A 24,392-nucleotide genomic window follows, 5' to 3' on the forward strand; every position below is an offset into this window, starting at 1 on the left:
AGTACATGGGGTTTGGCAGACTGCAAGTGGAAATGGACATTGTTGAGATTAGAACTGAGACCACGTATATTTGTGAGATGAATTAGGAAGTGCTTGGGAGGTTTAGATCTTTTTGCAGATAAGCTTGCTCAATTAGTTTGACAATCCATGGTGTATTCAATAGTAAGAAAAAGTGGGTGGGACATGCTGTATGGAGTAATGAAATTTTTGGATATGGCATACACATGGTAAGAATATACCCAGATCCTTGACATAACGTGGCCTCGACAATGCTCCCCGCATACACACTACTCGGACTCCCTCCAGTCACTATCTGGCAGAGTAGAGGTAGCAAGATTATACACTAGCTGAACCGGAAGCCTCCTAGAAAGTTACCAATAGGTTCGGTCCGGTGTACTAACTAGCCTCCAGCCTGGGAACACCGTTTTAGATCTGTACCCTCGAAATGTAAGGAATATAGGATCTCGCCATGACGTTCATCTTAACCTCAAAAGTCATCAATCATACTGCATGATGGAAGAGATAGGGAAGGGTTGACCGGAACTTAGCTCTAGAGACTAAACATGGGTTCCATCACTTCAAGCCTCCAATAAGCAAAGTGTTGGTATTACACCGGTTGATGAGAGTCATCTACCACCTAGTGCTGCCTTGGTAACATAGAGGGGTGGCGTTCCTCCATGTGGTTTGGGCACCACATGTCTTTGTGGACAAATGTTATTAGTGGAGTTCCCCAGGGTTCTGTGCTCTGCCCATTGTTGTTTTGTGCATTCATCAATGATATTGATGAAGGTATACCAGCCTTAATGTCCAAGTTTGCAGATGATACGAAGGTTGGCAGGGTTCTTAACAAAAGTAAAGACAGTATACTACTCCAACTGGATCTAGATAAGTTTGGCAAATGGGCTGAGAAGTGGCAGCTGAAGTTTAACATTGACAAATGCAAAGTACTGCATACGGGTAGCAATAACTGAATAGAAACGTACGAACTGTGTGGTACTATACTCAGGGAAGTGGAAAGCCTAATGTCTAAGCCTTATTATTAAGTACAGAAAACAACAATGGGGGCTCACCACCCTGGGGTATTGGTGTGGGCCATTTTCTGTATCAGATTTTTAAACACATGAATGTGTTAAAAAAATTAATAAATTTAGCACATTCATGTATTAAATTTCATAATATTAATTTTAAGAAAATTAATTTTACAAAAATGGTATTTAGGACACATTGCATTTGTAGCCTAATAAGAACTCATTTAACATGTGATGCTGTTGTTGGAATAAATTTGCTTGTTTATATGAATTGTCATCTGAAAATATTTACATATATTTACATTCTTTTAATCCAGATTTTCTCTACTTCTACTTACACTTCTTCATATTGGTCTGAAGTTTCAGCTGTAATGAACTTACTTTAGTACTATTGTCTTTTCTGCATTTTGTTTAATTTTACTTAAATATTTCTTTTTAAGGCAAGATTTGCAAGACCAGTTTTACCAGGACAAACTATAAAAACTGAAATGTGGAAAGAAGGAAACAGAATACACTTTCAGTGCTTTGTAAGTTTTTAAACCTATTTTAGACTTTTCTAAAAATTTTTATTTGGTTATTTTGATATTAGTTTATTAGTTATTATATTGTTTAACTGCATTATTTAGGTTACTCAGACACATGAAAAAACATGAGTAACATTAGTGTAAAATCTAAAGAATTATACCTTATAGAATTTCCATATGAGTTCTATATAAAACTTGTATAGCTTAAAGTTTTACAGTAATAAATAATAACTAACTTATTTTTATCTAATATAGCCACTAGAGAAATAATGATTTTCATTTTGCTAGTTGAAATAAATGTCATAGTTTATATGAACGTATTCATTTTAAAAAAAAAGCAAGAAAATGATTGCATTTGAATTGTATCTGTGAATAACTGTGCTGCACCAAACAGAAGTTACTGGGTGTTCTCAAAGTTTGTGCTGTTGCTTGTGAGACTACAAGGATTGCCTAGTGAAGATTGTCTGCATAAGTTATGCAGACACTGTGTGTAATTTATTAAAGTAGTCTGTGGTATGTGAAAATAAAACAGCTTTCTTTGCTTTAGGTAGCAGTACCATTAAAGTGATAAAAATTTGTTTAAAACAACCTAATGTATATTACATACACTAATAGCCAAAAGTGTGGAAACTGTTGAAAAATTGAATTTTTCTACATGTAAGTTAAAATTAAAAATAATACAAAGATTTTAACTACTAATATTTGACGGTGTTATAGATCTTTTTGTTTTTAATCTAATGCTAATTTAATTCAAATCCAATGAAATCTAGAAAACGTTATGGTGTGAAATGTAATTACCAACAAACAAAAACTGATTCCAGAATTTTGGCAAAGATTTACAATCATGCAAATGACCAATGACTGAAAGTTTTTAAGTCATCAATCAGAGTGCATCTTCAATGACTGTGATTGGCTACATGTGCGACAATATGCTGCACAGCATAAATAGCTAATTATGCAATGATTCTAGACATTTCTGTCTGTAGTGAAGACAAAGTGAAGTACTGTGTAGTTATTGAATATTGTTTAGGTCAAGGTCAACTCAAATTTTGTGAAATGAAAATTACGGTATTTTTGAGATTGGAGTGGTCGAAAAGATCTAAAGCTGCTACTTTCCATAATGAGGGTGCAACATAGTCTGGAGTTCAGAAGCTGTGTACCCGGTATATGAATACTGGAGTCACCTCAACCAAGCAGAGAGTAGGCCAGAAAAGATGTACTTCTTTTCAGGATGACAGAAGAATTTCTTCAAGGCTTGCTGTTGCAGACAAAAGAATAACATCTTCTGAAATAAGAAGTGTCTTGTTGAGTTCTCATTTGAAGAGGAGTGAAAGGACAACTTGATATTGACTTTTTGACAATGCAATTAAAGCTAAAATTCCGAGGAAAGAGCCATTTTTGACTTTAAAGGAAAGACAGATTAGAGTGACTTGGGCCAAAGAACCTGTTAATTAGACTTCTGAACAATGCAGGCTGTGCTGTCGAGTAAGAGACCAAAACTTCAGTATTCAGCAGTGATGGAATCAGATATATCAGAAGATTTGATGCCAGAGTGCCTCACTGCAACAATGAAACACTCACAGAATATTACAATATGGGGATTCATATCATATGTTGGAGTTAGCAGAATTGAAATGTTGCAGGGTACAATCAATGTAAGAAAGTATATTGAAGGTGTCCTTGATAGAAAGCCACTGCATTCTGCTGACTACCTTTTCCCTGATCCAACTAACTTCGTTTTCCAACAAGATGGAGAACCATGTTACATGGCATAGATATGCAAAGAGTGGTTTGATGACCATAATATTCAAGTACTGGAATGGCCTGGAAATAGTTCAGATTCGAATCAAATCAAAAATTTGTGGTCCAGGTTAAAACAGCTTGTGCATGCTTCTCAACTAAACAATAAACAAAAATTAACAGAATTATTCAATCGCAATTCCAGGTAATCACAAAAGAACTGAAAAAATTAGTAGACTCCATGCCTCAGAGATGCCAGGCAGCAATCAAGAGTAAAAAAAGGATATCCAACAAAGTACTGACTGTGATGCTACTGCAAGGACACTTCAGGTTACAGATTTAAGTTACACTCATGTTATAATTGTTTATGAATTTCCATATTGTTTATTGTATTCAGTATAGAATAAAGTAAATTTTGAAATAGCTTACATCTTCATTGTTTTTTCTTGAAAAACTTCCTCCTACAGTCAGTTCTGCTATAACGCAGTACATGTGTTCCAAAAATTTTGTTCGTTATGGTATTTTGTGCATTAAAAACAACAGGGCTTATGGGAAAAATAGGGATGGGGCAGAGCACTAAAAAAAAAATGACCAGTCTGTTAGGTAAAACACTAAAAAAAGTTAGAAACCCAATAATTTCTAACACAGGTTTAAACATCTTAAATTTCTAATCAATAAATAAATATTACAGTAAATATACACTTACCTTGACAAGATTTAAAATTTGCTTGATTGATATTTCTGTTCACTGAGTTTTTTTATTTTTTATTTATTTTTTTTTAATTGCAAAATCTAAAACGATAAAAAAAAGATAAGCAATCAGTAATGACAAACACGGGATGCACAAATTGCACAAGTGAGATACACAGGTAACAATTTCACGCATTAAAAGCTTTAAAAAATAGAAATGAAGAGAAGATTCTAAAAATTTATATTTTTTATATGATTGGAATTTTATGAAAGGGGAAACATTTCATCATAATAACATAAAAACCCACAAAATTCCAGCTATCGGTATTAAAGCAACTGCAATCAGATCGAGTTTACTACCCATTTATAATAGATTGCACTAACAGAAGAGTCCAATAAACTGGGAACTGCAAATTGTTTTTATTGTTTTATGGTAGTGACTTCCAGAAATCTACTCCTCTGCTTATGTTATCACGCCTCACAAAATTTCTGTTCGAACAGAAAAATATGGACTCCTGAAAATGAGTCCACATACAATATCACGTTACCTTGTCAATACAGTAAGTGACGACAATGTGTCTCTGACCAGTACAACTACGGTAAATGGGAAAAATATGTCTCACACATTTGACGTTTTAACATTTTTTAAGCTTCGTAAACTTGAACGTATTGCTGCGCAGGTGGCTACATTCAGCTTGGTGCTGGGTTTTGCATTCACCTAGTCTTACTCACAGACAAAATCGTGCATGAGCTATTGCGTTTATTTTTAGAAGTTTCCACATTTTGGTGGTCATTAGCATTAGCTGAGACCTTATGCTGCAAGAAAGCAAGCTTATACAGCATCAGCCAAAAAAAAAAAAAAAAAACCTTCCCATTTTACCCATCCAGCCACTCCAAACGTTTGTCTAGTTCAGCCTTAAATTTATTTATGCCATTCACTTCCATAACAACAACAGATGAGAGTCTGTTCTAGCAATCAACTACCCCTTGGCTAAAGGCAAACTTCCACACACCAATTCTACAACTGTCTTTATTCAATTTGAATCTATGCCTCCTCAGTTTCTTGCCTCCTCTTAGTCTGAACAAGCGGAAGTATCCCATCATCATTGAGCCTGCTCAAACCATTCAAGGCCTTATACACCTCAAATAGGTCATCTCGCAGGTGCCTAGTCTCCAGATGCTGCAACTTGCAGAACTTAAGCCTGTCTTTGTAAGTACACCCCTTTGTTCCTCTCACCAATCTTGTTGCCCTTCTCTGTACTCTTTTTAGCAACTATGCATCCTTCCTACAATGAGGCCTCCAGTCCAGTACACAATACTCAAGGTATGGCCTGACCATTGCCTTATAGAAAGGGATAATCACCTCCTTGTCTCTGCTAGCAAAATTCCTATATCTCATTGACAAAACTCCATGACCTGCTCTGGCAGCCCATCTGCACTGCTCAAAGAACTTTACATCTGACTGCACAATTGCCCCCAGGTCTTTTTCATTCTCTACCTCATTGAGTGTGATACCACACACTTGGTACATTTCTCTTGGGTTACTGCTACCCACATACAGTACTTTGCATCTGTCAATGTTAAACTTCAGTTGCCACTTTTCAGCCCATTTGCCTAACTTTTCTAGATCCTGTTGCAGTAGCATACTGTCTTTACTGTCATTGACAACATTGCCAATCTTTGTATCATCTGCAAACTTGGACATTAAGCCTGATATACCTTCATCGATATCATTGATAAATACACAAAGCAACAATGGGCCCAGCACCGAACCCTGGAGAACTCAACTAATAACCATGTAGAGCAGGGGTGGGCAACAGCCGGCCCGCGGGCCACATCTGGCCTGCAACGATGTTGAATCCGGCCCCCTTGGTAAATGCATAAATATAGAAAATTCATACCTGACTACGCTCGCCGTAAACGTTTGGCTTAATTCGGTTCAATCGGGAATAGCGGCCAGTACAACAGTAACCAAGCGATTCTACGCAGCGTCAAAGAGTTATTTCCTAATTATTATTGTAGCATCGATTGAACGAAGTTCCTTTGGGTTTGACTTAATGAAAAAATAATACTGGTGCGAGATATTTTGTTTTATGCCTTTTCTAATTATTACAATTTTTAATTTAATATAATTTATAGCCCATAAAATGAGCCAATTAAAAAAAAAAAAAGAAAAATTGATGCCGAATGCCGCATTTTCAATGATAATTGGACATTCAGATATTTAATTGCAAATAAAGACGATAACGCTGTTTGTTTGGTTTGTAACGAAACTATTTCCGTTTTTAAAGAATATAATCTAAAAAGGCATTTTTCAAAAAAAAACATTTCGTAAAATATAAGCTATTTTCACCAGAACAAATGAAAATTGAAGCAGAAAATTTAAAATGTGGTTTGCGTAAGCAACAAAATACTTTGAAAATTTTGTCAAAACAGATAGAGAGCTCTGACAAATTTAAATATTGTATTTACTTTTTTAAAAATACATTAATAATTTGGTAATTCAAGTAATATAAATTTTTTAGGTTCTGATTTTTTTTATTAAATCGTTCAATCTATTCTGGCCCGCATCATGATGCGAAAATTTCATTCGGCCCGCTGATGAAAAAAGTTGCCCACCCCTGATGTAGAGCATTGTCCATTTATTACCACTCTGCCATCACCCACTCAACCATCCCTTTTTCCATTGCAGCAACTTGCTTTTAATGCCATACCTCTCCAATTTGTACAGCAGTCTTCCATGTGCAACAGTATCAAAAGCTTTCCTGAAATCCAAGTATATGATATCAAAATTATTTTTTGCATCCAGTTCCTTTGTGACCACATCGTAGTATTCAATCAAAATTAGTCACACAAGACTTCCCCTTAACAAACCCATGCTGTGTCTGAACTATTACTGCAGTCTTGTGTAGGTGATCCTGAAGTTACTCTGTTATTTTCTGTGGATCATTCAGACAAGACTTCAGTTATAGCTCAGACACAGCATAGTTTTGTTAAGGGGAAGTCTTGCCTGACCAACTTGATTCGATACTATGATGCAGTCACAAAAGAACTGGATGCAGGGAATAACTTTGATATTATATACTTGGATCTTAGAAAGGCTTTTGATACTGTTGCACATGGAAGACTGCTACACAAATTGGAGCAGTGTGACATTGGAGGCAAATTGCTGCTATGGATAAAGGGGTGGTTGAGGGGGAGAAGACAGAGAGTGGTAATCAATGGACACTGCTCATCATGGACTAATGTTATTAGTGGAGTCCCTCAGGGCTCAGTGTTGGGTCCATTATTGTTTTCTGTATTTATAAATGATATTGATGATGGTATATCAAGCTTAATGTCCAAGTTTGCAGACGATACAAAGGTTGGCAGGGTTGTCAAGGACACTACTGACACTATGCTGCTGCAACAGGATCTAGAAAGGTTGAGCAGATGGGCTGAGAGGTGGCAAATGAAGTTTAACATTGACAAATGTAAAGTACTACACATGGGAAACAGCAACCCCAGAGCAACGTATCAACTCTGTGGTACTACACTGACAGTGGTAGAGAATGAAAGGGACTTGGGGGTGGTTGTGCAGGCAGATATGAAGTTCTCTGAGCAGTGCAGACGGGCTGCAAGAGTAGCTCATGGTGTCTTATCAATGATATACAGGAATTTTTCTAGCAGGGATAGGGAGGTGATTATTCCCTTGTATAAGGCAATGGTCAGGCCGCACCTTGAGTACTGTATACAGGTCTGGAGGCGTCATTTCAAGAAGGATGTAGAGCTGCTGGAACGAGTACAGAGAAGGGCAACAAGATTAGTGAATGGAACAAAGGGGTACTCTTACGAAGAAAGGCTTAAGTTTTGCAAATTACAGTGTCTGGAGACTAGGCACCAGCGAGATGATCTGATAGAGGTGTATAAAGCCTTGAATGGTTTAAGCATGCTCAATGCTGATGGGATTCTTCCTCTAGCTCAGAAAAATCACCTGAGAGGGCATAAATTCAAATTGAGGAAGGACAGATATAGGATAGACGTGCGGAAATTTGCCTTTAGCCAGCGGGTGGTTGGTTGGTGGAATAGACTTCCATCCCTTGTGGTGGAGGTTGATAGCCTAAATAAGATTAAGGCTCAGCTGGACAGGTATTTTGAACGAACAGAGGGGTGAAGTGGAAGTGGGTTTTTTTTTTTTTTTTTGGCTGATGTTGCATAAGCTTGCTTTTTTGCATCAAATGCCTCTGCTAATGCTAAGTGGAAGTTATAAACTAACAGGTCTGTAATTATTTGCACCCTTTTGAGAACCCCCTTTGCAAATTAGGGATACATTTTCTCAACTCTAGTCCATGTGGACCCCCCCTGAATCTAAGGATGCGCTCATAATTATGGTTAAGGGTTGAAGTTAAACATAAAAAAAGGCCTTTTTTATGTTTATATTCAACAATTTCTCCTCAAGCTTAATGTCCACTTTACTCTCAGTTAATACAAAATCACTTAGCTCCCTGTTAGTTTGATAAACTTCTGGCATCCCCCTCCTTGAATAACTCCTCATGTGTGAATATAAACGTGAAATACTCGTTCAGTTTATCAGCTACTCATGCAGGATCATCAATTGTTGAACCATCTATGTTAAGTGGACCAATCTGATTCAGCCCCTTCCTGCTAGAGTTTACAAAAGTACAGAACTCTTTGCTGTTTTTCTTTGCATCCTTTGCCAAAGATTTCTTGTAATCTGCCTTTGCCTGCCCTTGATGGTAGTTACATCTTTAAGTAAATCTCACATCAGTACACTGTGATCACTGTTACCTAGTGGTTCCTTTATCTGAAAATTTTTTTAAGGCAAGAATAATCACTGCTGATAACCACATCAAGAGTTTTGCTCTGTCTGGTTGCTTCTCGAACATGCTGCTGCAGAAATCAATCATCCAACAAATCCACAAAAGTGATGCTAGCGCATGAGTGACCAACCCACAAGTTTCAGTCAATATCTGGAAAATTAAAATCCCCTATTACAAGACATTCTGATTTATTGGCCTACTATTTCTCTGCCCAACTGTTTGCTGTACTCATCAGATAAAACACTCCTACTCTTATTTTCCCTTTCCCAGTTTATGTCACGCCAAACAGACTCAGCATTGCACTGTCTACCCATGTCAACTGGATGCACTTCCTTAGATTTTGTGTTTCTTAACTAACAGCATATCCCCTTCTCCCTTCCTACCCTGTCTATCCTTTCTTTACACATTGTGCTTCCCAAACTCCAATTCTGCTTTGCTTATATCTCTGTGACACTAATGTATGTTATGTATGAATACATACCACTGTATTTAAAACATAGTTATTAATATGTCCTAATGTAATTTTGTGTTAATTTAGAGGATAGCAGAAGATAAATTGTTGAAGATAAAAATAAATAAGGTATTTTGTAAAAGTGGATGGATGTTATCTATCCAAATGTATTAAGATATGCCAAAAAAAAAAAAAAAAAAGTCCACAAACCCTTTAGCCATAATTATGAGAGCATCAATGGATTCAGGGGGTGCCTATGAACCGGTGATGTGCATAGTTGCTATCCCTCTGGAGTTAGGGCAGCAAAGTATTTTTTTATTCAGTTTGTCTCACCATCATAGTATGGTAAGTGACAGAATTCCTGTCTCTTTACAAATGTGCAATTTTTCTCTTCATACAAATAATAAAACTACCATATTTTTTTTTTTTTGTTATAAATTTTTGAATTTTTTTTCATTTCATTGACAAATTGGTTATTGTTAATGAAAAGCAACATAGCCTACCAGGTGTGTTGTGGTAGGCTATGTTGTTGCAAAATAAAAATATAATGGTGTTGTCCACTGTAACGTATGCTATTTAATATGGCTTTGAGATGCGACGCTAATTAACAGTGATGTTCAGTAAGATGCCAAAGAAATATGATGTAATTTCAGAAGATAGGCAATTTTCCATATTTTAACATAAAAAAAGTAACAAGTTAGCATTAGCAAGGGCACATGATGCAAGAAAGCAAGCTTATATAGCATCAGCAAAAAGAAAAAAAAAAAAAACACAGTTATTTCACCCATCCTCTCGCTCCAATTGTTTGTCAAGTTTTGCATTGAATCTATTTAATAGATTGATGGATTAAATAGATTCTGCCTTGAATCTATTTAAGCCATCAACTTCTACAACGCCAGATGGAAGTTTCTTCCAGCAATTGACCACCCGCTGGCTAAAGGCAAACTTCCACACATCTATCGTACAACAGTCTTTCCTCAATTTGAATTTATGCCATTTAAGGCAATTATTCTGAGCAAGAGGAAGAATCCCATCAGCATTGAGCATGCTCAAACCATTCAAGCCTTTATACACCTCAATCAGATCATCTCGCAGGTGCCTAGTCTCCAGACACTGTAATTTGCAAAACTTAAGCTCTTTCTTCGTAAGAGCACCCCTTTGTTCCATTCACTAATCTTGTTGCCCTTCTCTGTACTCGTTCCAGCAGCTCTACATCCTTCTTGAAATGAGGCCTCCAGACCTGTATACAGTACTCTAGGTGTGGCCTGACCATCGCCTTATACAATGGAATAATCACCTCCTTATCCCTGCTGGAAAAATTCCTGTATATCATTGACAATACTCCATGAGCTACTCTTGCAGACCATCTGCTCTGCTCAGAAAACTTCACATCTGCCTGCACTATTACCCCCAGGTCCTTTTCATTCTCTACCACTGTGAGAGTAGTACCACAGTGTTGATACGTTACTCTGAGATTCCTGCTTCCCATATGTAGTACTTTACATTTGTCAATGTTAAACTTCATTTGCCGCCTCTTAGCCCATCTGCTCAACTTTTCTAGATCCTATTGCAGCATTGTACTGTCATTAGTGTCATTAACAACCCTGCCAACCTTTGTATCGTCGGCAAATTTTGACATTAAGCCTGATATACCATCATCAATATCATTTATAAATACAGAAAACAATAATGGACATAACACTTAACCCTTAGGGACTCCACTAATAACATTAGTCCACGATGAGCAGTGTCCATTGATTACCACTCTCTGTCTTCTCCCACTCAACCATCCCTTTATCCATAGGGATGGTTGATTTTGGTATATCAAGCTTAATGTCCAAGTTTGCAGACGATACGAAGGTTGGCAGGGTTGTCAAGGACACTACTGACACTGTGCTGCTGCAACAGGATCTGGAAAGGTTGAGCAGATGGGCTGAGAGGTAGCAAATGAAGTTTAACATTGACAAATGTAAAGTACTACATATGGGAAACAGCAACCCCCAGAGCAACGTATCAACTTTGTGGTACTACACTGACAGTGGTAAAGAATGAAAGAGACCTGGGGGTGGTTGTGCAGTCAGATAGGAAGTTCTCTGAGCAGTGCAGACTGGCTGCAAGAGTAGCTCATGGTGTATTGTCAATGATATATAGGAATTTTTCTAGCAGTGATAAGGAGGTGATTATTCCCTTGTATAAAGCAATGGTCAGGCCACACCTAGAGTACTGTATACAGGCCTGGAGGCCTCGTTTCAAGAAGGATGTAGAGCTGCTGAAACGAGTACAGAGAAGGGCAACAAGATAGTGAATGGAACAAATGGGTGCTCCTATGAAAAAAGGCTTAAGTTTTGCAAATTATAGTGTCTGGAGACTAGGCACCAGCGAGCTGATCTGATAGAGGTGTATAAAGCCTTGAATGGTTTGAGCATGCTCAATGCTGATAGGATTCTTCCTCTTGCTCAGAATAATCACCTGAGAGGGCATAAATTCAAATTGAGGAAAGACAGATGTAGGATAGACGTGTGGAAATTTGCCTTTAGCCAGCAGGTGGTTGGTTGGTGGAACAGACTTCCATCCCTTGTTGTGGAAGTTGATAGCCTAAATAAGTTTAAGGCTCGGCTGGACAGGTATTTCAAACGAACAGAGGGGTGAAGTGGAAGTGGTTATTTTTTATTTATTTTTATTTATTTATTTATTATTATTTTTTTTATTTATTTATTTATTTATTTATTTTTTTTTTTTTTTGGCTGATGCTGCATAAGCATTCTTTCTTGCATCAAATGCCTCTACTAATGCTAATGCTAATAGCAGCAATTTGCCTCCAATGCCACACTGCTCCAATTTATGCAGCAGTCTTCCATGTACAACAGTATCAAAGGCCTTTCTAAGATCCAAATATATGATATCAAAGTTATTCTTTGTATCCAGTTCCTTTGTGACTAATCATAGTATCCAATCAAATTTGTCAGACAAGATTTACCCTTAACAAACCCATGCTGTGTCCAAGCTATAACTGAAGTTGTGTCTAGATGATCCTGCAATGCTTCTTTAACCAGTGCTTCCATTAATTTCTCTGGAACAGAAGTTAAACTAACAGGTCTATAATTATCTGTGCCTCCCTTTGATCCTCCTTTGTGGATTGGGGTCACATTTTCAAATCTCCGGTCCATGGGTGCCTCCCCTGAGTCCAGGGAAGCTCTCATAATTATGGCTAAGGGTTTGCTTACTTCCTTTGCTGCCTCCTTTAATATAACTGGAGAGATTCCATCCACTCTGGGTGCCTTTCTTATGTTTACCTTCAACAATTTCTCCTCCACTTTATTCTCAGTTATTACAAGATTATCTCTAGCTTACTGCCAGAGTTGAATACACCTCTGGCATTCCCCTTCGTGAATGCCGATGCAAACTATTCATTTAGTTTGTTAGCTACCTGAGCAGGATCATCAGCAGTTGAACCATCGATATCAAGTGGACCAATCTGATTCATCCGCTTCCTTCTAGAGTTTACGTAAGTAAAGAACTCTTTTCTATTTTTCTTTCCATCTTTACCTTAGATTTCTCGTAATCTGCTTTTGCCTGCCTAACCTCCTTTGTACCTTGGTTACAGACCAGTTTATATCTATCCTAAGCTTCTGTGTCACATGTTAATTTATATGTATCTCATGCATTCTTCTACTCTGACACATGGCTAATTAGTTCATCTGACATTCAATTAGGCCTAAATCTTGAACAATATTTCTTTGTTGGTACAAAAAGCTTAGTAGCTTCCAAGATTAATTCTTTGAATGCTTCCCATTTTGAATTTGCTGTTGGTAACACCACCATATATAATTTAAATACTGTCTGAGACCACCGCAGTCACTTTTACGAAACAAAAACCCTTCCCTTTACCCTTGATGGTAATTACCTCTTTGAGTAAATCCCACTTCAGCACATTGATCACTGCCACCTAGTGGTTCTTTTATCTGCAGATTCTTGATGCATGCAGAATCACTACTGATAATCAGATCAACAGTATTACTCCCTCTAGTTGCCTCCCAAACATGCTGCTGTAGAAAAACAATCAATAAATCCACAAAAGCCTTGCTAGTGTGCGAGTGACCAACCCACAAATTCCAGTTAATCTCTGGGAAATTAAAATCCCCCATTATAAGACACTCTGATTTACTGGCCCACTCTGTTTCTCTGCACGATTGCTCATTATACTCATCAGATTCATTTGGCCTATAACACACACCTACTCATTTTTCCTTTCCCAGTGCTTATGTCACACCACACAGACTCAACATTGCATTGTCCACCAATATCAGTTGGAAGCACTTCCTTAATTTTTATGTGTTTCTTAACTAACAGCATAATCGCTCCTCCCTTTCTGTCCTGCGTATCCTCTCTGTACACATTGTTCCAGTTCTGCACTGATTATGTCTGTGTGACACCATGTCTCTGATATCCCAACAGTATCCGCCTTTGATGTCTTGACTAGCACTTCAAGCTCATTTAATTTATTAACTATACTCCTAGCATTGTGTACATGCAAGTATACATGCACCTGTTTCTATTCTTAGTTACCCTAACACAGCCCATGTATTTACTTGTTCCACTATGACTCCCAGCAGTCCTGGAAATCCCCATTGCCTTGCTTTCCAGGCTGCTGCACAATTGCATTTCAATAGAAGTAGAATCATTTTTACCTCTGCCAGCAGCTACTATTAATCTATTAGTCCGTGTATCCCCCAAGTTAGCAGTTTTCCGACCCACCTAACTCTGCCTCGATATCATCAGCAAATTTTCTTGCACCCTTTCTATTTAAGTGTATCCCATCCCTGTAGAAGCAATCTCTCCTGTTAACAAGCACAGACCAGGCTGAGAAAAATTCTACCCCTTGAGCCTTGCACAATCTCTCCATGGCCGAATTGATCGACAAGGCTCTCATCATATACTCTCTCCTGTTGTGTCTGGTCAGAATTGCAGGCACTTTCAAATTCAACCCTAACTCATAGTTTTTTTCAGCATTGACTTGTACTTAAGTAATTCCTCCGGTCTCGTACTCTTAATATCATTAGTGCATTTACAACAGTATCACCCTTTGTATCCTTAAAAGATGATATCTGCTCTACAATGTCATCAACCTTTGTCCCTGGCAGACATACCCTGTTCCTTTTCCAATATGTTCCTCGTTTCCCTGACAGTAGAGTCACCTACAACAAGTAGTTCCTTGGGACCAGCGCATTCTGCCTTGGGGTTTGCACTGTGATGGGTTTGCTGCTTGATGTTCAAGTTTGTCTTGTTGATGTATGTAAATGTGATATTTCACTTTCAAGGAGACTAACTTGATGTAATCTGACATTTGCAAACTGGCTTAATGTTGTGAAGTGCATAAAAAGAAATGCAAAAATAGATGTTGCATTTTGTATTAACAACAATGTCATATGCTGAATGTTTATTTGAATATTTTGTTAAAAAATCAAACTTCCTCTGAGTTATGCTGATCATGAAGGTGCATTGTTCAGATATATGTTTCCCAATAGTAAAATAGCAAAAAAATACAGTTGTGTTAAAAACAGAAACAGTAGGTATTATTAATGAATTTGCACATGTAGGTAAAGTGGAACTGCTAGTAATAAATAATTACGTATTTTTGATTGCCACATGTTACAGTAAATCAAAGTGATTCCAAGCTCTGTCTCATTGTAGTGATTTTTTTGTAATAAAAAAAAAAAAAAAAAAAACATCAAATTGAAACCAGCTTGCTCACTGAGCCAGCATTGGAACCTGAGTACTGAGACAATGTTGGTCATCTTCCGAACAACTGAAAGCGTGTAAAAGAGTCCTTCAAAAAACTCTTCTGGCACTGAGCATTGATAATGCGCCTGTTATGGAAGGTCTAAAAACTGGAGTTACAAGGGTTATTAAAAGAGGAGATTTTGCACTTGGTGATTATATGCTATCCTTAACATCTTATTAATTTTTGTTCAGAAAAGGAATCTCATACCTTTCTGCGAAAGTGAATGATTAAAATTTACTACTCTGATTTGAAATTTAATACTCTGTAAAGCAGTGCTAAAAGGAAGGATAAATTTCAATGATGTATTTCATTGAAACTTATATAAGGATAATTTCAATGTTGTATGCAAGTGAATTAAAGAAGATTTAGCATTTGTATACATTGGTTGTGTGCATTATAGCCTCAGTGCATTATACACCATCAGATCTGATGGTGAAACTAGAACTGATAGAACAGTGGCAACTTTTGGCACACTTCTTTAAATAGACATCTATTTTAAGATAAGGTTAGAAGTGGTGAGAAAAGTAATGTGACTACTTTTCAGGCTGACTGGGCTAGCCAGGTGGGTAAAGTGCCTGCCTAGCAACCCAAAGGTCACGGGTTTGAATCCCCCCTCGGGCTTGAATCAAAGTACTGCAAAAACCTTGGAAGGTGCATTATGGCCACAGAAGCCGATGCGCCAACTACCAAAAAAAAAAAAAAAAAAAAAACTACTTTTCAGAGCCACTATACGAACAAAAAGCAATCGTTAGTGAGTGTAACTGACTCATGTTCAAATCAAAAAGTTTTTACTCTTATTCTGACAGATTGAAATCAAGAACAGAATGTAATTGCGAACTTTTGTGAAAAATAATCCTAAACAAGCCAAGCAAGCTAATAGGTCCAGGAATGTCATCCTCATTCATGCAGATAATCTGTCCAATGTAGCATATATTCATGTACTGCGGTCATTACTCTTAGGTCATTTGAAGAATGTTATATGCAAATTTATTATACCACCAATTTTACATCTTCCACTTCCATTTTGGGAACTGATTACCAGACTGAATCAGAAGGATGATTCTGACTTAATAATAATAATAATGATTATTTATCCCTATTTTATGTTACACTTTTTTGGAAGATAACAGCAAAAAGGGAGGGAGAACACATAAGCCAATGGTTTTTTAGGGGGGGGGGTGTTCCCTTAAAAAATGATGAATATACAATTGAAAAATGTACAGTTCTGAAATTGTACAGGTAATGTTCAACAGGAAAGACACATATAAATTAGTGTTTTGTACATTTCTTTACAGAAGACTTCGAAAAGCATCACTACTTATAATATATAATTGTGAACATTTTTACAATTAAATGAGGAGAAGAAAAAAAATGATGAGATACATGCACAGAAATTTACAAACTACTTGCCAACTGCTTCCTTTAACATTTGTACATTTTTTCCATGTTGGTGTTTTTAAAATACAGGAGTTGAGTTGGAAGGTAATTTGAATCAGACATCCCTGGTGATGTGTTTGATTAGTAGTTTCTTGAATTGATTTAGTGAAGTGACATTTTTGATTTTCGCAGGAAGTTTGTTCCAGGTTTTAGCACCTCTGTATTTTATACTTTTCTGACCTATGGCTTTTCTGAAAAGCGGAATCTTCAGGTTGGCTTCATTTCTTAGATTGTATGATATTCCTTCTTCGTCTGTGGTTATGAAAAAGGATCTGAAGAGAGGGGGAAAGTCTGCTGTCTTCATAGCATTGTAAACAAGGATTGCCTTGGCTTTCTGCAATAGCTGGTAGATGCTTAGGAGTCTCACTTCCTTGTATCTCGAAGTAACCGATGCATTCCAGGGAAGGCCCAATATTGAACAAACGCATTGATTGAGAGTGGAGATGATTCTCGCAAGGTTTTCTTGGCTGGTGGTACCCCATGAGATGATTCCATAGGTGAGGTGCGGCTGAATTAAAGAAAGGAATACTTGTCTGAGAAGAGACACCCAGGCAGAGGCCTGGCGAGTATTCTTTTGTAGGGTTATCATTTGTTTCGCCAAACTTAGCTTATCATCTAGCCAGATTCCGAGAAACTTGGTTTCATTCACCCTTTCAAGTTGTTTTTCTCTGTATGTTACGTGTAAATCAATATTTAGTGGTTTGTTTTTCGTTCTAAACACCATATATTTTGATTTTTCTGGATTCAGTATAAGCTGATTCTTTTGAAGCCAATTATGCATCACAGAAAGCAAGGCAGAGATTTTGAGTTGAGCTCATTAGGGTCTTTATCTGTGATTAGGATGGAAATATCATCGGCATACGCTCTAGGTGAGATGGAAGAAGAGAGAGAAATTCATCGATGTAAAGAACAAATAGGATAGGTCCAAGAAGTAAGCCTTGAGGTACTCCCCTGGAGAAATAACAGATATCAGAGTATGATCGATTTGTTCTTATGACAAATGTCCGATCGGTAAGGTAGTCTTCAAGGAGAAGGTTAATTTTCCCCCCTCAAGCCAAGGTTATTGACTTTGTTAAGTAGAATATTATGGTTTATGCAATCAAAAGCTTTAGATAAGTCAAGAAACAGTGCTATAGCATAGTGATCCTTTTCAAGACTATCAATGATCCTTGAGCAGAAGTCAACAATTGCAAGAACCGTGGATCTTTTAGAGTGATAAGCATACTGTTGTTGATGGACGAGCTGATTTTCTTCAAGAAAACCCATGGGCCTGCTATGAAGAATTTTTTCGAATAATTTTGCAAAAACTGAGAGTAGAGCTATTGGGTGAAAGTTGTTGGTGGAGTTACAATGGTTTCCCTTTGGAACAGGGATGATTACTGCTTTTTTTAATTGAGAAGAGAATTTACCAGATTGAAAGGAGAGATTGAATATATACTTCAGTGGTATAAGAATTGAGCTAAGGACCTTTTTCTGCAGTGACGGAGATATTTCTTCAAAGCCAGGGGCTCCCTTTTCTTTCAATTGATTCCCCCTCTAAAATCTCTTGATCGGAGAGAGGAGCGAGAAAAAAAAGTTTCTGATTGAGTACTTGGCCGATTCTCTCATTTCATTGTCTCTGAAGTCAAGTTCATCTTGAAAGAGGTTATTCACACTTGAAATAAAGTGATTACAGAAGGCAGTAGCTTTTAGCTCGTCATCTGAAATGAGTACCTTGTTTTCAACTACATCTTCAACGTAGCTCCGTGATTTCAGTTTCCTTCCCGATAATAGTTTGTTCAAAACTGTTCCATTTTTTCTTGCTTGTTATGATACCTGTAAATTGAGAACTACAGTACTTTCTTTTCTCTGACCGAATGCAGTCTGTACTTTATGTATTTAATTTTATCTGCCTCGATTCCTGTTGCTCTAGCAATTCTTGCAAGGTTGTCTCTTCTCTTTAACATATTACAAAGGTTGTCTCTTTTCTTTAACATATTAGAAATCTTGTTTGAGATGAACAGGCATATTTTCCCTATTTAGGATATGCTTAAAAAAGCAGTTAGTTGCAATTTCAGGATCACTTGTAGCAAGCACTCCATACCATGTTGACTGCTGCAGGTCGTGACAAAGCTGATTGAGAGAGTCTGGAGTGACAGATTACTTAGTCACAGGCATTTATATTTGAATGGTTATGGAGAGTCTGAAACAAGAGGAAAACATTTTATTCTTTTCTTCAGTGACGAAGTATCTTATTCGGTGGTGAGCTATAGTGGGCTCGCGAGAGCCCACTGTTACTTTTTTTGAAAATTTCTGAGCCCTTTGTTGAGGTGATCTTTTATTTTACAAATGAAATTCTGAATGCAGTTATTGAGTATCCAGAGCCGAAACTACGGTGGGGCGAGAGAGGCCCCATTCCCAGCATTTTCATGGCTCAATCGATTGGTTATGTATTTTAAAATTGCTTCATTTTTGATTTAATTAGTCGGACCTCTGTTTAACAAACTTCTTTATAGCAAATTTTTTTTATTCCACCTTGGTAATTATATTTAAAATAGTTTCCGTTGAACAAAGAAAATTTCCATGTAAAGAACGGATTAGGAGAGACAACTGTGTATGCATTGTTCTGACCTGTGGCATTTAGGCAATTTAGATAATTAGAAAATGCGAATTAAGGGTGAAAGGGATTACCATTTCACAGTGTTAGTGGTGTCCATAAAACCTATGCAATCACATACCGAGAAATCGCGCTAGGCAATATGCTTTCCATAGCCAGTCAGAGGATTAATAAGATTTTCGACACGGATTATAGCCTCTGGTCAACGTGTGTTGTAGTTCCCCAATTTATCCGACAAACGGGCATATGTTTTTCGGAGAAGTGAGTGATCCACACCTTCAAGTAAATTTCTCCTGTCTGTATTTACATGGTCACAGTAGCTGAATATCCATGTGATTCCGACATTTTGCACAGTATTCAAAGAACTAGTGAGACTAGCAAAGTGGGGGGGGGGGGTTGAGGCAACTAAGATATATAAACTTTACGAAGATGAAATGTTGGCAGATTTTGAAACTTTGTCGAGCCTTTTACTGTGTAGAAAATGTTTTAAAATATAATGGCATACAGGCAATAATAATAATAATAAAAAAAAAAAAAAAACTATATCACCAATCTCCAAAAAACTAGCGCAAATTAAGAATGATTGCTTAAATTGCGCTTAATTCCTCCAACCCACGGGAATTGTGGTTTGGAGGAATCATTCTGCTTTGTGCAAACATTTTGAATCAGAAGTTAAATATTTGGGATTATTAAATCGACTTTTAAATTTGGAATTTCTTAACAATTTAGCAGTAATGATCGACATCCTGCAGGAGCTCTCTTACCTTTCAAAATCTTTACAGAATCACAATGGTAAAAGCATATAAATTATTTATTCGAACTATCAGTGATATTGCTAATTCGAAAAATTCTGAAGAAAATTTTGAAGCTGAAATCGAGAGCATGTTGAAGTGGAAAGAATTTGAAGGAATCAAAATCGAAAGTAAAAAAATTACCTTGTGACAAGTTATTAAATGCATTGTTGTTATCCTTAAAGGATAAGTTATTAATGCAACAGGGCAATTTTAAATTAAATAAATAAAGAAAATAATGATACCATTGAAAGAAATTTTAAACATATGCTACACGAAATCGTGGAATGAATTTTCATCTCGGTGGCAAGAGGGTGGAAACCGAATAAGAAATTTGTTTTCTGATAAAATACGAAATAAAAATTAATGATTTTAGAAATTTTGTCGAAGACAGTTTATCTTTAAAATCGAGTGAAATTACCTTTTCAATTAAAAAAGCCAGGAAATATCTTTGAAACCATTGTGATTAGCAGTGCGGAAGTTGAGTAAGCTTTCAGTGTACGTTGAAGATTATGATGACCATACATCTAAATGGAAAACCATTGCTTCAATTTTATCTGGATCGTTATGTCAAATCATTTCTCTGTAATCGTCGCTCAGCTATTGAGAAAAACAGAAGATCGACAACAAATATTAATAAAGAAGTAAATTGGCAATTTTTAGAATAAATTTTTCTTGAATATTAGTGAAATAATTTTTTTTCATGTAATCTGTGATTTTTGTATACTTTTTCTAGTGTTTGTTTTTTTATGTAATATTTGTTTTCATATTGTGGAATGTTTTGTGATATGGGAAATATTTCATGTTATTTTTTCTTCTCAATATTAAAATTTTATCATGAAAAAAATGTATTCATCAGTGGCGTAGCAGACATGTAGGCAGGCAAGGCAATTGCCTCCGGGCCCCTTCAGGGGACCAGCGTCTTTGGCTGTCTCCTGTTTTTGCAATTTTCATTAATTAAGTAGGGACCCGAACATGTTCTTTGCCTCCGGGCCTGAAAAAGGGTAGCTACGCTATTGGTATCCATTATATTTCCCTAGTTGTTAAAAAAAAATAAAAAAGTTGCACATGTGTCCAGCATGTGCAGTACATGGTTTATGCGAAACATCCTTTGCGTTTCTTTTAGGTATTTTGATTTGTATATATCGATTATGAAATAAAACAGCTTTCTTATTCAAAATTGAGAGTAGGAGTGTGCTATAGGCCTAATGACTCTGATGAGTATAATAAGAAACTGTACAGGGAAATAGATTTGGCCAGTAAATCAGAGAGTCTTATAATGGGGGATTTTAATTTCCCAGATATTGACTGGAATTTGGGGACTGGTGACTCGCACACTAGCAAGGCTTTTGTGGATTTATTGGATGATTGTTTTCTACATCAGCATGTTCGGGTGGCAACTAGAGGGAGTAATACTCTTGATTTAATTATCAGTAGTGATTCTTCATGCATTAAGAATCTGCAGATAAATGAACCACTAGTTGGCAGTGATCACAGTGTGCTGAAGTGGGATTTACTCAAAGAGGTAACTATCATTAGGAGTAAAGGGAAAGGTTATTGCTTTCGTAAAGGCGATTACAATGGATTTAGACAGTATTTAAATTCTATATAGTGGGATCCACTGATGATGTTACCAACAGCAAATTCAAAATGGGAAGCATTCAAAGAACTTATCTTGGAAGCTACTAGGCTTTGCATACCAACTAAGAAATATTGTTCAAGGTTTAGGCCTAAATGGATGTCAGATAGAAACTAATGAGACATATGGCAGAGAAGAAAAATGCATGGGATACATACAATTTAACATGTGACACAGAATCCTATGATAGATACAAGTTGATCTGTAACCAATTTACAAAGGAGGTTAGGCAGGCGAAGGCAGATTAGGAGAAATCTTTGGCAAGGGATCCAAAGAAAAACAGCAAAGAGTTCTTTACTTATGTAAACTCTAGAAGGAAGGGGATGAATCAGATTGGTCCACTTGATATTGATGGGTCAACCGTTGATGATCCTGCTTAGGTAGCTAACAAACTAAATGAATATTTTGCATCGACATTCACACATGAGGAGTTATTCAGCGAGGGGAATGCCAGAGGTGTATTCAAATCTGGCAGTAAGCTAGAGAATCTTGTAATGACTGAGAGTAAAGAGGAGGAGAAATTGTTGAAGATAAACACAAGAAAGGCACCTCGGGTGGATGGGATCTATCCAGTTATATTAAAGGAGGCAGCAAAGGAAGTAAGCAAACCCTTAGCCATAATTATGAGAGCTTCCTTGGACTCAGGGGAGGTACCCATGGATTGGAGATGTGCAAATGTGACCCCAATTCACAAAGGAGGATCAAAGGCTGACACAAGTAATTATAGACCTGTGAGTTTAACTTCTGTTCCCAGAAAATTAATGGAGGCACTGGTTAAAGAAGCACTGCAGGATCATCTAGACAAGACTTCAGTTATAGCTCGGACACAGCATGGTTTTGTTAAGGGGAAGTCTTGCCTGACCAATTTGATTGGATACTATGATGCAGTCACAAAAGAACTGGATGCAGGGAATAACTTTGATATTATATACTTGGATCTAAGAAAGGCTTTTGATACTGTTGCACATGGAAGACTGCTTCACAAATTGGAGCAGTGTGTCATTGGAGGCAAATTGCTGCTGTGGATAAAGGGGTGGTTGAGGGAGAGAAGACCGAGTGGTAATCAATGGACACTGCTCATCGTGGACTAATGTTATCAGTGGAGTCACTCAGGGTTCAGTGTTGGGTCCATTATTGTTTTCTGTATTTATAAATGATATTGATGATGGTATATCAGGCTTAATGTCCAAGTTTGCAGACGATACGAAGGTTGGCAGGGTTGTCAAGGACACTACTGCAACAGGATCTGGAAAGGTTGAGCAGATGGGCTGAGAGGTGGCAAATGAAGTTTAACATTCATGACAAATGTAAAGTACTACATGTGGGAAACAGCAACCCGAGAGCAACGTACCAACTCTGTGGTACTACACTGACAGTGGTAGAGAATGAAAGGGACCTGAGGGTGGTTGTGCAGGCAGATATGAAGTTCTCTGAGCAGTGCAGACGGGCTGCACGAGTAGCTCATGGTGTATTGTCAATGATATATAGATATATTTCTAGCAGGGATAAGGAGGTGATTATTCCCTTGTATAAGGCAATGGTCAGGCCACACCTAGAGTACTGTATACAGGTCTGGAAGGATGTAGATCTGCTGGAACGAGTACAGAGAAGGGCAACAAGAATAGTAAATGGAACAAAGGGGTGCTCTTATGAAGAAAGGCTTAAGTTTTGCAAATTACAGTGTCTGGAGACTAGGCACCAGCGAGGTGATCTGATAGAGATGTATAATGCCTTGTATGGTTTGAGCATGCTGAATGCTGATGGGATTCTTCCTCTTGCTCAGAATAATCACCTGAGATGGCATAAATTCAAATTGAGGAAAGACAGATGTAGGATAGACGTGCAGAAATTTACCTTTAGCCAGCGGGTAGTTGGTTGGTGGAACAGACTTCCATCCCTTGTCGTGGAAGTTGATAGCCTAAATAAATTTAAGGCTCAGCTGGACAGGTATTTCGAATGAACGGAGGGGTGAAGTGGAAGTGGGGTTTTTTTTTTTTTTTTTTTGGCTGATGCTGCATAATCTTGCTTTCTTGCATCAAATGCCTCTACTAATGCTAATGCTTATTGTAAATATTTTATTGATCATTCACAGATTTTCATAATTTCTGGAAAACAAGATACAATGGATTTATGATAACTAATGTAAGAGATGTATGTATGCTTGCAAGTGCAATGTATCAAAATAGCTCTGTAAAATAGCACCAATTGATGTACCGATCTTATAGTTGAAGTGGCATATGCAGCTGTTAGGGGCACCTAACAATGGAATACAACGAAAATGTGAGATGAAAAAAGAAATTGTTGACAAATATTTGTATTGTTGCAATCATACTTACTGTAGTAGTAACTTCAGGAAGCATGATTGCGATGTCATAGTTTTTAAAAATTCTAAAACTTTAGATCTCCAGACACTGTTGTACATGGCAAAGCATGACGACCAGGTTTTTAAGTTTTTTTTTTTTTTTTTTGATAGACCTAGGAACGTTTTACACATTCACTTATGCGCATGGTTAAGGGGGTAATAAGTTGCATCTGTCCACCCCCTAAATCCACCCCTGACTCGAGATATCATACCGGTCATGAAAAATGCATCACGCAATCTAATCACACTACTAGTAGTGCGATCATGGGAAGCACCTCTAGTGGAAGCCGCGGATGACATCATTTCCGTGACTGATCAAATTTACTTTGTAGAAAGTCGGAAAAACTGCGAGCCCATTGTTAAAATATTCACAGCTGACCACCACTGATTTTATTGCTGCATTGTGACTACATGATACAAGTTACTATTGATAAATATTCTTATGAATGTTCAGGTAGCACAAATTTCATCAATATCATTGTGTCATTTTCAAATTAGAATAATTTGCGGACAGGTTTCCAGTAATTTTTGG

At 37.2% G+C, this 24,392-nt stretch overlaps 1 protein-coding gene across 1 annotated transcript in view; it reads left to right on the forward strand.

Annotated features, from left to right (window-relative positions):
* Window positions 1-24,392, forward strand: part of Mfe2 (peroxisomal Multifunctional enzyme type 2) — a 741,845-nt gene that overhangs the window by 415,754 nt on the left and 301,699 nt on the right. Inside the window, exon 18 of the mRNA XM_090372984.1 lies at window positions 1,469-1,555. Within this exon, the coding sequence (XP_090229110.1) occupies window positions 1,469-1,555 (87 nt within the window). The remainder of the gene's footprint in view (window positions 1-1,468; window positions 1,556-24,392) is intronic.

Source organism: Mastigoproctus giganteus, chromosome 4, assembly GCF_048544385.1.
Source record: "Mastigoproctus giganteus isolate SK-2022 chromosome 4, ASM4854438v1, whole genome shotgun sequence".
In the NCBI taxonomy this organism is placed as follows: Eukaryota; Metazoa; Arthropoda; class Arachnida; order Uropygi; family Thelyphonidae; genus Mastigoproctus; species Mastigoproctus giganteus.